At 31.3% G+C, this 14,127-nt stretch overlaps 1 protein-coding gene across 1 annotated transcript; it reads right to left on the bottom strand.

The window, feature by feature from the left end:
- Window positions 1-6,069: 6,069 nt before the first annotated feature.
- On the bottom strand, window positions 6,070-7,420 carry LOC114754781 (lignin-forming anionic peroxidase-like). The gene is made up of 4 exons (XM_028943609.1): window positions 7,208-7,420; window positions 6,881-7,072; window positions 6,586-6,751; window positions 6,070-6,470 (listed from the first exon to the last, which is right to left on the bottom strand). Exons 1-4 carry the CDS (start codon window positions 7,418-7,420, stop codon window positions 6,070-6,072), a joined length of 972 nt encoding a protein of 323 aa, XP_028799442.1.
- Window positions 7,421-14,127: the final 6,707 nt, after the last annotated feature.

Here is a 14,127-nt window from a genome sequence, read left to right on the forward strand (position 1 = left end):
TCCCTCCTTTAAAGCTCTCACCTAAAAAATGTTAAACAATAGGGATGAGACAACGTCTCAATAACTAAATCTCTACCTATCACACACACTAGCATGGGCTAGCGAGGTGTCAGGTGGGATACACAGAGTTAATAATAATTGATAAACATTTATTTAACATTTAAACTCACAATAATCATATAAGACAAATATTTCCACCACTTTCATGCAATTGATACATTTCAAAAGAGATAACATACTTGTCATTTATTTAAAAGATATAAATATCAATGAATATCCCATGTCATATGCAATTCCTGAACCCAAATCCATCCTTATATCCTCCTTATTTCCGCCGACTGGACCCATGAGCTAAGTTCTTTCTATTTGACTGGCAACTCTAACAAGCTCACCACACGAATGATGTGGACCGGCCAAAGACCACAGAGCACTCGGTGGACCATGGGTCCCCCCTCGAAGAACTAGTGGGGTGTCGCAGTCCCTCGAAGAACTAGTGGGACAATAATAGCAGCCAACCATAGAGCTCCGTATGGAGGCTAATACCACATGGCAAGTATATGAATCTCAATAATTCCAATTACCTCCTTTCCCCACCCAAAATAGATGCACAGGGTTCAAAATGACACATTTATATGCATAATCAACAGAATTTCATAATAGCACATCATAATCATGATCACCAATTTCTTGCAATACAAACTATGTCAATCCTTTTTAAAATAGCATCCCACAAGACAGTTCATATAAAACGTAATATACTTTTATAGAATTAGTCATAAAGCCGCTCACCAACTTCATACTAGAGCATGCAACAGATAGAAATTTAGTTACCTGGTCTCCTAGCTAATAGTCAACTACAACCAGAGTCCAACCTCGAAAATGCCACAATAGAGTTTATATCTACAAACAAAATTAAAATATTATCTCTATAGTATTAGAGTAGGCTACTCACAAAATTCTAACCTCTAACTCCTCCTCTAAAAGCTTTAATTTTACTCAGAACTCTAGCCCAAAAGACATTTCTCTAAGGTTTGGAATGAGAACATATATATATGATTTAGACTCAATTCCTGAACTTTCCCTTACTTAAATATCCTTTAATTATTAGATTATATTATTAGAATCATCAAATTCATAATGCAAATAGACAAACTATAAATTTATAACTTATATTCCATCTTCGAAAGACTTAGACAAATAGACTTAGTATGAACTAGGTTATTCTCACTACAGAAGTTAAACCCTTAATCTAATTGTTGAATTTAATTTCCTATCTATCATGATACTATCCTCCAAATTATAGCTCAATCTAACGGTGAATGAACTTTAGAATGCTAATTTACTATTTAGGACTCTATTTGCTAAATCCAAAAGATACAAGTTAAAAACGTACCTAATAAATTGTAACTCGGAGATCAAAATGATGATCCAACCGTTGAAATTAACGATTTGGATGTCCCAAATGGGCTGACCAAAATTTCAGTCCGATCCAACGGTTAATAAACTCAAAACTAGTACTTTTCTGAGACTATCTCAGATATGTGCGAAAATTATTTACTCACTTCAAGCTCCACTCACTATCTCCTATATATAGGCTCCTCAAACTCCTTCACTCTAAAGATTAGTCGATGTGGGACTTCGTAACATTGCTATTTTATCCACTTCCTATCATTTAATCAATGTGGGACTTCTTAACATCGTTATTTTATTCATTTTCTCATACACACACACATAAAATCAAAATTATTTTAATTACATATATGTATATTTAACCTCTACCTATTCTATAAAAATTTCTTTAAATATTAGATATATAAAAATTAGGATGTTACATCATGAACCTCATTATTTGGGACAGTGTTCTCCTTATTTAGAGGACATTGATGCCTCTTATGTCCATACTGACCGCAACAAAAACACACCTGGTGTAGACCTTCATAAACTATCTGTCAATCTTCTCCCCATGCTGTAAATACAGGCAACAAAGGTTGTTGTAGATCAATTTCTACACCAATACAAGCAAAGCTTTCTTTGTCATAGATAGATGTAGACCTATCGATTTTAATTGTCTTACCCACCATATTACTTATAATTCCCAAAGACTCCACGTTATAAAATTCCATCAAAAGATCTGGTATACAAATCCAAGCAGCTATACGTCGTTGTGTGTCAGCCTTTCAAGGGTTAAAGTTAGGCCACTAGCATTGAACAATAAGATAATGATCATCAATCATCCACAAGCCCTCCTGAAACGCATAATCTCTATCCTCCCTACTCGTGAATGATACAATAAAGTAATCATTATTAAGTAGGGTGACCTTCATTGATTGTTGGGGCTTCCACATTCACTCCACCCTATCAATAAGAATATTCTTTGTGACTCGTGTCCCTAGAACTTTGATAATCAGTGAATTAATCCAAGGTTGGCAACATGCAGTGTATTGTTCAGCTGTCACAGATAAAACCAGATATTTTCCTTTCATGATATTCACGTCAGCATCAACATCATCTTGCTCATCCTTGTCCAACTTGGACTCATTCCCTGCATTTTGTTTTGCAAAGAAAGCCTTCCACCCGTTCACTATATCTTCTTTTTTGTCATGATTCACGAGGAACCCACATTCGAGAGATAAGAGCTTCTCCTTGTAGGTTAACGAATTAGTTCTCCGCTTACCAAAGGAGGTCTCAACTCCTTTATTGCCCTCTGACCCATGAACTCCCCCTCCACTACTGCTACCGAAGACAAAGGATGTTGGGGGTGTAGATCCTTTGTCTTGTTCTGGTCCTCCTCTACCATCACCATCACCATCACTTGAGCCTTTTCCTCTCTGCCCCTCACCTGTTTCACCCTCTACTCCTCTCTCTCTCTCTCTCCATTTTTTCCACAAAATTTTATTGTTAAAATTACATCTTAACTTATTTTTAAATTTTATAAATATGTTGCGTGACTATATATGCAAAAATAGTTACACCAATTAATAATTAATAGACAATGAAATCATCAATTTTCCTTTTCAAAACCAAACGTACTTAGAGCATAAGAACATGGTAAAAAAATTATACAAAAAATAGATAAAAATTGGCTAAAAATGACAGTAATAAAAAATTGTCAAAGAAAAATATTTGCTTTTGAAAAATAGAAAATATATAAGTTCAAAATATCTACTAAAAAATATCATATAAACATATAGCAAAACTTTTAAATTGTAAACAACGTAATCATAAAAATTATAATAATGATAAGTAAAATAGATTCATAAAATTATAATATATAAGGATGGGATACAAGTGAACACCTCTAACTAAAAATTAGTCTCACTACTTCCTTATAGCATCACTTATAGCTGATAGAGTTGCTCTCTATTAGTAAGTAAGCTCCCATTTATACATTGATGGTGTCATGCTTGGATGAAGTCATATATTTGAGCCTGACATTGATATATTTTACGTGCATGGATGTTTTTAAATTTTACAAAATTAAAAAAAAAGTTTTTACGTGAAGGTGATCAAATTATGCTTAGTTAGGTCAACAAAAAAAAACCAAACAAATATTCATTAACTAAAGTACTAATTCCAGTCTTTAATATAAAATCTAGTTGAGAGTTATATTTAATTCTAAATATAAAATTCTAAACCACTTTATCTTTTATCTTTCCTAAAATATCCTTATTAATTGCAAGGGGTCTGCACTCTCCATCAGAGGATAATTCCAATCATTCAATACACATATGAGTGAATTGAATAGTTTAGGGAGACTCACATATTTGTGACAAATAACTAATTTAATTAATTTTTTTAATATCTTCAAAATAATTATCTAATTCTTATATTAAGGACTGAAGCTAACAGCATGTACAGCTAGAACAATATTGCCTCGTGAGATTTTTTTTTTTTTTGCTAAAACATAGGTATCCTCCTATTGGAGATAATCCTATTTCAGGCACTGTCAGGCACTAAATGTGGGCACCTCTCCTAGCGGGGATTTGAATCTTGATTCACCACGTTGTGAGATATTAGCCCCTTCTATTAGACTCAACTCCTGTTGGTCACAAGATTTATTTTAATGGTAATGAAAGTTGAAATAAAGAAAAAGAACACGGAATTAAGCCAATAATGGGAGAATAGTTTGATTGAGATAATGAAAAAATAATTGATGGGGATGACTGACACTAATATTCTCAAAATGCCTTCCCAATTCGCAATCAGTTGATTGATACTCAAAAGATTGTCCTCATCGTTAAGTCGGTCAATGGAGTAAAATTTCTTTAGTTTTTAGGGTCAAAAGAATAAATATATTATTGATGATAATTCATTTAATGTAATAGATCTTCCATTCAAATTCATCCAAAGATTGAGTAAATTAAATCCTTTCTTGTATCACGAAATCAAATCTTCCCTTATTTACCACATGAACTATACTGAATCAATAATGAAGCTTCATAGTAATCATATTAAACTTGCAAGGTCAGGGCTATCTTATTATTTTCTTTCTTCTTGTTTCTTTTTATTTATTTAATATTTTTTGGATAGATCTTCCTAATTTGTCCAAGCAATTTTTCCCGACTAATGGTGCATGAACTTTCTAATACTGGCTTTAATTAATTATTTTGAAAAAAATATTATCTTTTTGCTTCTTACAAACTAAGCTTTTTAATTTCATTGCTGTCATTTATGTCTATTTTGTTTTGATAGTAAATATCATCATTATACATTAAACATTATCTTGGGGCTTGATGGTTGGTTTGCATTGACATATATAAACCCAACAGCAATTCCACTCCGTTGTTCATAGCGTGAATGAAGAAATTAAATCATTAATTAATTGATCATACGTATTTATTTATATTTTTGAAAATTAATTATGAGTAATACAGGAAGAGGGAGGGGTTGTCAAGATTCTATGAGGGGAAGTCAAGATCATTTCTTGACATTACCATTGTCAAATATGTGGAAGATCTTGTAAAACCAAAAGGAAATCTGAACGATGATGAAGATGAGATTGAAGAAGATGATGAAATCTTGAAGGTTGCTCCAAAGAAGATGTCAAATTTAATATTTCTCTAGTTCTAAATATAAGACATATGTATATTAGAGTCTTATATTTAGAACCGGATGAGTGTTTAGTTTCTTTTGCCTTCAAAGGACTTGGATTTCTTGCGTTGCCAAATTCAAAATGGGCTTATGTTTAGGATTAGATAGTGTAACCATTTATTTTCTTTCTAGGCATTTTGTTCATGTTAAGCTTAATTAGTTTCTTTTTATTTTAATTATTTTTGGTTAGGAAAAAACTTAGGTCAAGTTCCTTATATTCATTATGTCAAATTTTTCAATCAGATATGATCATGCGTCTTTTTTTGTTTCATATGGATTTATAATTAAATGCTAAATTTAAAAAATAGGATACATACATAGTCATATGCATGTGATGATTGGAGAATTTGACATAATGAATATAAGTAACTTAATGTAAGTATTGTCCATTTTGTTATCTCTCATTGAACATGTAGACTATCAAAATGAAAAATTCCAACGACTTAAACTTACATTAATAATTAGTTGAAAGTTCTTTTTTTTTTTTTGGATTTTGTATGAATATACTTTAATTTATGAGTCTCTTATTTCTGAAAAATAGTTTTTTTAATTTTTTGGATAAATGATAAAAGTTTTACAATTTTTTATAAAATAATACCCCCTTTGCAATGACATATCCGTGAAGCTTCCAAAGATTTCACCTTTGCCCAAAACCAAAGATTAAAGGATCATTAAGTTCTTCTCATAGAACATGCATGTAATGATCAAAACCACAACCTGAAGTAAGACCTTAGAATTCTTAAGAAGATTTCAAATCAAAATGATCTTAAGATACAAACATAAGTTTTTCTTTTTTTTGCCATCAATACAAAAATAAGTTACAACTTAGACTTCTCAATGCACGAAACAAATTACATAGAATTGAAAAAAATATCACATGTGAACACATGCAAGGCACGCAAGAACACCCCAACTTATTACAAATGAATGAAATTTATGAAATTCACAAAACAATCAATATCGCATAGGACAGTTTAATTAATTGATAGCGCTGCAAATCCTTCTCACAATCCCAGATGAGCCAGTCAAAGGCTGAATATCTCCCATCTTGATCATGGCAGAAGCAAAGTCAGATTTAAAGAGAGTTGGATTTGTACTGTACTCAGACACAATGCTATCGGTTGATCCTCCATTGAAAAGAACTTGATCAGATGGAAGAAGACCCTTGTTTCGAATCAAGTTCTTAAAGTAATTGTTATCAAATGAGTTGGGTGTGACCAAATCAAGAGGAGCCAATTTCTTATCGTTATTAGGGCTACTTGCCAACGGACAAGTTCTCTGACGAGTAGAAGCAAACACTGAATCGATGTTGCTGCTATTTTTGCCGTAAATCCTATCACGAAATGTGAAGCATTGGGCTTGTCCTATTGTATGAGAACCTGAAGAAACATCAAATTAAAATGTTATATGAATGATTATATAGAGTTGACTAATAAGGTTTACTACATATTAATAAAATCTCGAAAGGATTAGGTAGTTAATTAACTGATATACCTGATAGAGCCACCATGTCTCTTGCGCTGAGCCCTTTCTTATCAAAACGAGAGATAAGGGTTTCAAGGCTATCTGTGAACCTTGGAAGATCAGAATTGGCCAAATCTTTGTTGGCTGTGGTAGAATCTCTTCGTCCAAGCTTCACAGTCCACGATGGACCACCCACCTATATATATATTTCATGGATATGCATGATGTTAGCCAAATTACCAATAATTTTCTTCATATTTCATGACAGATATAATATATATATTTGTGTGTGTGTGTGTGTGTGTGTGATGTGTGTGAAACTCACAGAAAATGATGCATCTCTTGCTGCTACTGCGAGGATATCAGCACAAGAAACAACTCCAGGGCATACTTTTTCCACCTCATCCTTGGCTTCATCAATAACGTTATAGCCTCTCACAGAATTTTGATTAGGGAGAGCAGTCTTTTCACTCTCAAAACTGGAGCTTTCATCCAGCAATATTGAGGCGTCACAACCCTACAGGTCAAAATAACAATATATCACGCGGAATCAATGCCTCTCTTTATTTCTATGGTATTACATATAATTACGAGAGACTTTTTGGTAATTGCATTTCGTCTTTAGGGACGCGCTTTTGTCGTACGTACGTACCTGAACAAAGCAATCATGGAAATGAAGGCGAATAAGAGAAGCAGCCATGCGACGTTCCTTGGACACAGCTCTTCTGATAACTGATCTGATAGTGGAAAGGGCACTAGGGCATGTGTTGTCGTAGAAACTTGAAGATAGTTGAGCTTCACATGTCGTGCCTAACACGACCAACATCATCAGAATGAGACCCTTAATACAGTAATAGCCAGCCATGAACATGTAATGTTCGAGCTAGAAGCGATATTAATTAAAGCTTTGAATATGTAAGAGGGAAAAGCAGTGAAATGAAGAAGTATATTGCAGAAATAATCTGAGAGCTCAGAGGGTTATTTATAGGTAGCGAAGGAGGGGGAATATGATAATGGTTCAATGATAGAGTTGTCTTGGTTTCTCTAGTCTGCTTCCGCTCTTCGCTTTTGTTACATTGGCTGGCAAAAGAATGGGCAATATATTTGACCAATTGACAAATTCTCAATAAAAACACTGCACGTCGGCTTCACTTTTAATTTGTCCTTCGTTGACCTTTGTAACTTAGATTATTCTGAGGAGTATGTTATGGCTGCCTTCAGTGGAAGCATATCTTGAGGCATACTAAATTTTTCTTTTCACCAACTTCTTAAATCGAATCCAAGAATAAAAAATTCAACGTTCAAACAAATTAAATCATCATGGCAAGCACAGCAGTTTTAATTTTTTTTAACTATTAAAATTGTTCTTACGTTGTTTTAGATCAGGGTCCCTTGGGGTCCCAGATATAATTGTCTAAACAAAATTTTGAAGATTGGTAATGCTATCCTTAGACCTAAGATTATTAAAGTTAAAAGATTGTATTCAGCAATAGCTTTAAATGTTGGTTTTTTTAATGAACGTTGTGACAACTTAAAATTCTGTTTAGAGTTTGAAATTAAATTAAAATTGCCTTTAATTAACTGGACTTATTTATTTTCAGATTAAGATAATAGAATAATCCTAATAACTACTGCAAAGCGAATTTAGAATTGGTCTCTTGGTCAAATAGCCCTCTCTTATGTGCCAGCCATTATCAGAAGCAGACCATTATCATTATGGCGAACAAGACAATGAATCACCTGTCCACATTTATTACATTCCCACCTTTTTATAAATAATTTCTTGTGCTCTTATTTATGTTTCTGCATCGTTATTTCATGTCACTTCTTTCTTCTCTGCTCATTAGCACCTCAGAAACCGGAAACAAACACCAATAATAAACTAGCTAGTTCTGCGACTGACATAATTATTCATATGATGTGGGTGATCCATCATATGAATATAATTCTCTCTAGCATTTGTTACTTAAGTAAACCTTATTAGCCAATTACTACCTCCTGTCCTTAATAATATAAGAGCTAGTTGGAGGGTTAAATTTGATCCTAAATATAAAACGTTAATTTATTCTATCTCCACCTTTTCCCAAATTATCCCTTTTGATTGTAAATGGTTCCCACTAAGAAATTATTCAAACCATCCAATACACATTGTTGAATGATGAACAAGATAGTTTAGGAGATCAACACACATTTCTAACAAATAACCAACTTAGCTAGTTTTCATAATATCCCTAAATTAGTTATCTAGCTCTAATATTAAGGACTGGAAGTAGTATATTATATAATCATTCATATACTAGTAACATTTTAATTAATTTGATATTTCATCGGGTTCTCCTACAACAGGGCAACCCCAATGCTTCACACTTTGTGCTAGGACTTACAGCAAAAATAACAGCACTGGTGCTGGTTTTGTTTCTACTCTGTCAGATAACTTGTCCATTAGCAAGTAGCCCTAATAACAATAAGAAGTTGGCTGCTCTTGACTTGGTCACACCCTACTCATTATAACAATTACTTTAAGAACCTGATTTGAAACAAGGATCTTCCATCTGATCAAGTTCTTTTTAACGAAGGATCAGGCGATAGTATTATGTTTGAGTATAGCACAGATTCAACTCTCTTTAAATCTGACTTTGCTACTGCCATGATCAAGCTGCATGGAAGATTTTAGCCTTTGAATGGCTCATTTGGGATTGTGAGCTATCAATTAATTAAATTCTTTTTTTTAGTATTGATTCTTTGGTGAATTAATAAATTTCATTCATTTGTAATAAGTTGGGGCGTTCTTGACTTGCATGTATTTCAATTTGACGCTAATTATACTCTTTCAATTGGATGTAATTTGTTTCGTGCATCAAGAATTTAAGCTGCAACTTTCTGTTTGTATCTAATCAAGGGGGATGTTTGGATGAAACCAAACTATAGTTTGGAGAATAGCTTCTAAAAAATAAATTATTAGGAGAATAGATTTTGTAAAAAAGTGATTATGATAAAATGAGAGTGTTTGGATAGTTATTATCAGAAGTACTTTTTATATGTATAAATTACTAAAAAGGACATAAGTTAATATGATAATTACATAAAAGATAGATTTTATAATATATTTTAATTTGAAGGAATAAAATTGTTAATAATATATTTTTTACCAACGTAATTAATAATATATATAAGATAATGTAATTAATAAACAATTAATATGTGTATATATTTATAAAATATAAGATTAAATATGTCCATAGAAAAATAATTGAGGAGTGTTAAAATCATATTACTTTTGGGATTTACTCTAATAGGCACAATCATACTCTCCAATTTGAACTAAAAATGGAATTGATTCACTTCTTCTGAAATCATAGTTTTGGTCTAAAACCGTGGTTTGCTAATTTTTCCCTTGTTTGGCAAATTTTTTACCCAAACCATGATTTGGGTCCCAAAACCATGGTTTCAGGTATTTGCCAAACAAGCCCTAGGATCATTTTAATTTGAATTGTTTTTAAAAGAATTCTTAGTTGTTAAATTTGCCTAACAGCCATTAAATTTGTCTAAAGTACTCATGATGAATTTGCAAGACTAGAGCAAAAATGGTTGAGCCATTAAATTTGCCCGATTGCCATTATTTTTTTGCAGTAGGGCCCATGCTAATATAATGAAAGTTCTAAAACATCCTAACTCAAAAAACAAAAAATAATAAAGATGCAAAAACACCCATAAAATTTTAGCAAAAGTGGGTCAAATATCATTTTTTTGGGTAAGCGTAACAGTACCGATAAACGTGCCAAAAAATTTTTTGGTACTTTTGCAAATGCAACAAAAAAAAGTTTCAATGTCGAGAAACTTAATTTGTTTGAACTAACGTGAAATCTTTGGAAGCTTCACAAAAAAATTAAATTTTTTGTAAATTTTCAACTAATTATTGATACAAGTTAAAATTCTTGGGAATTTTCAATTTGATAGTCTACATTCAATGAGAGATAACAAAACAGTATTAAAACAAAGAGAAAATAATTAAGCTTAACATGAACAAAATGTCTAGAAAGTTAAAAGAACAAACGACTTGAATAAATAATTAAACACTATCTAATCCTAAACATAAGCCTGCTTTGAATTTTGCAACGCAAGAAATCCAGATCTTTTGAAGGCAACAGAAAGTAAACATTGAATTTGACTTCTTCTTCTGTGCAACCTTCAAGATTTCATCATCTTTTTCAGTTTCATCATCTTCATCTTCGTTCAGATTTCTCTCTGGTTTCGCGAGCTCTTCCACATGTTTGACAAGGGTGATGTCAAGAAATGATCTTGATTTGCCATTGTAGAATCTTGATAATCCCTTTCTCTTCCTAAATCACTCATAATTAATTTTCAAAAATGTAAATAAATTAATAAATAACTATGGTCAATTAATGATTTAATTTCTTCATTATTCACACCCATGATTAGAATGGAAGAAATTAAATCTGCTATGAACAACGGAGTGGAATTCTTACTGGGTTTATATATTATATGTCACTGTAAATGAACGATCAAGCCCCAAATTATATTATTTAATTATGTAACAGCAACAACGAAATTAAAAAGCTTAGTTTGTAAGAAGTAAAAGGACAATAATTTTCTTCAAAATAATTAAAGACAATATATGATTAAGAAAGTTCATATACAGCATTACTTGGAAGAAAAATAATTGCTTGGATAAGGTAGGAAGATCGGTCTGAAAAATATGAAATGAATAAAAAAGAATTTATGAGTGAACTAAACAATTCACATTCCCATCTAAAACCTTTTAAACCAATTTATTCATTGAAACGTTCATAATAAGGGAGATCATAACAAAATTAAACCACCAACATTCTTTGTTTTTTTTCAGCTAGATATATAAACAATTAAACATTAAATTCAAAGGCAAATTAAAAGCAAACAAGAAGAAACAGAACATTAAAACAATAAGATAGCACAAACCTTGCAGGTTTGATATCATGAAGAGGATGAAGCTTCATTATTTGATCAGTTTTCTCCGTCCCTATATTTGAATCTTTGTTATTGAACTCTCTTGGTCTCTCTTGATATATTCCTTCTTTTGTTTGCCTTGTTCGAAATCATTCAACAATTTCATCATCACGGTTCTATATAAATAAATATATATATATTGATTGAGTAGTTTATGTGTAAATAAGAAAATAGTTAATTTCGTGATACAAGACAGGATTTAATTTCCTCAATTTTTGGACAAATTAGAATAGAAGATATATTACATTAAATGAATTATCGCCAATATATTCGTTTGAGCTTAAAAACTAAAGAAATTTTACTTCATTGACGGACTCAATGATGAGTACAATCTTTCAGTATAAATCAGCTGACTGCGAATTTGGGAATTGTTTTTTTTAGAATATAAGTGTCACTCATCCCCATCAAATATTTTTTTCATTATCTTAATCAATTATTCTCCCATTTTTACTGGCATAATTTCGCGTTTTTTATTTCTAGTTTCAATTTTCATTACTAATAATATTTGTTTGGTATGAGGGAAATAATGGAAGGAAAGGGAGGGGTGAGAAAATTTTAATGAGCTTGATTTAAAAAATTAGAGAAGTGGAGTTAAAAATTTCAAATTAATTTTGCTTACCCTTTTATTTTACATATTCTTTTTATCAAGATTTTATAATCCCACTTTTTCAATTTTTTTAAATGAAACTCATTAAAAAATTTTCATCCTTTCCCCTCCAATTTCCTCATATTTAGTTCAATCTACAGAATTTGATTTGCTTGGCTATTGATTATGCTATCGCGTGCATCATTTGAGATTTTGATATTTAATGTTTAAATAAATCACACGAGGGGCAATGATAATATGCTGGCCTTATCGCCATGCTAGTTTAACCATTATTTTTTTGGCCAAATGGTTTAATAAGCATTATTTAGTATGTCTTGCTTCCTTCCTTATGTATTTGTTAGAATAATTTAGTAAATGTCTGTTTGGTTTTTGTTTTTGCTTGACCTAACCAAGCTTAATTTGATCAACCCGGGGTAAGGCTGTCCTGGTCACCGGTTTAATTGCTTTACTCTAGTTGAAAGGTACTGAGTACCCACTTGTGATATTAGAAAAAACGAGAATAAAATATCCTGAAAATTGCTATATAATAAATCAGTGAGGATGAATTTCAACATCCCAAATTAGACCTTTTATATTATTTTGGGATTTTTAAATTTTTGCAAAATGACGCAAATACTCTTCGCCATTTTTTTCTTTTTACTTAAGATTGCAACATCAACACCTCCAATTAGTTTTCAGCTCCTAGATCTCCAACAGCATGTCATTAGAGCTTCGGTGACAAGTTATTGAATTTTTAATAATTACTTTTATTTAGCTATTGCCTATATTTATTTCTAGAACTTTGATGACTACTCTTATTTAGCTATTGACTACTCTAGTATTGTGATTGACTATTTTTGTTTTTAAAAATTTGGTGACTATTCTTGTGTAGTTATTGACTATTTTAGTTTTGTTATGGACTACTTTATTTCAAAAATTCAAAAAACATACTAAATGTTGTTGAAGATCTAATGACTACTTTTGTTTAGTTATTGATTACTATTGTATAATTAATATCTATACAAAAGTAGTTATTGAAACTCTTAAAATAAAAATAATAAATAATAAAATTAGAGTAGTCAATAGCTAAATAAAAATAGTCATTAGGAATGCAAACAAAATATTATTATTTTACAATATTTTAAAATTTCAAAATAGCATGAGAGGTCTGATTTGATATTTTGAAATTTATTCACCCTATTATGTCATTTAGCATTTTTGAGAATATTTTTGTATCTTTAAGTATTTTTTCATGTGCTCTATTACTATGAAGTGCATATATAAATAATTATTTTACTAAACAAATATATCTTTACATGTAATATATATATATATATATATGTGCAAAAATATGTAATACATATGCATTTAAACATATATTTATGTGCTCATGTGTATATAACCAAAAAAAATTAAGAAAAAAGATTAAGATACAATTAGAAAAAAGTTGCAAAAGTCTTAGTTCTATTTTCTGTTAGAAACATTAAGGATATTCTCTTAGAAAGTCTAAAATATTTAATTTTATTAACTAAAATTTTGTTGAAAATTTTAGAATTATTGATTTTCCTTCCCACTGTATTTTTCTTGTACTCTATCTCTCTCAGCAATTTATAAACTTTTGAATGTTGAACTATGATAATATTTAAATATGTTTTACAAAAAATTGGAATTAACAAACATATATTATATTACATCAACAACAAGCCTTATCCCACTAGGTGGGGTTGGCTACATGAATCATATGACGCCATCGTGCTTTGTCAATAACCCAATCCTTAGATATGTTGTTGACTAGGAGGTCTCGCTTAATGACTTCATTGAGCATTCTTCTCAGTCTTCCTCTGTCTCTTTTTATGGAACTCCATATTGTCTAATCTACCCTCCTTACCGGGGCCTCCAATGACCTTCTCTACACATGTTCAAACCATCTTAAGCGATTTTCAACCATTTTCTCTTGGATAGGCGGCACACCAACTCTTGCT

Source organism: Neltuma alba, unplaced genomic scaffold (genome assembly GCF_004799145.2).
Source record: "Neltuma alba isolate B1F8T4 unplaced genomic scaffold, ASM479914v2 tig00010189_pilon, whole genome shotgun sequence".
Classification (NCBI taxonomy): Eukaryota; Viridiplantae; Streptophyta; class Magnoliopsida; order Fabales; family Fabaceae; genus Neltuma; species Neltuma alba.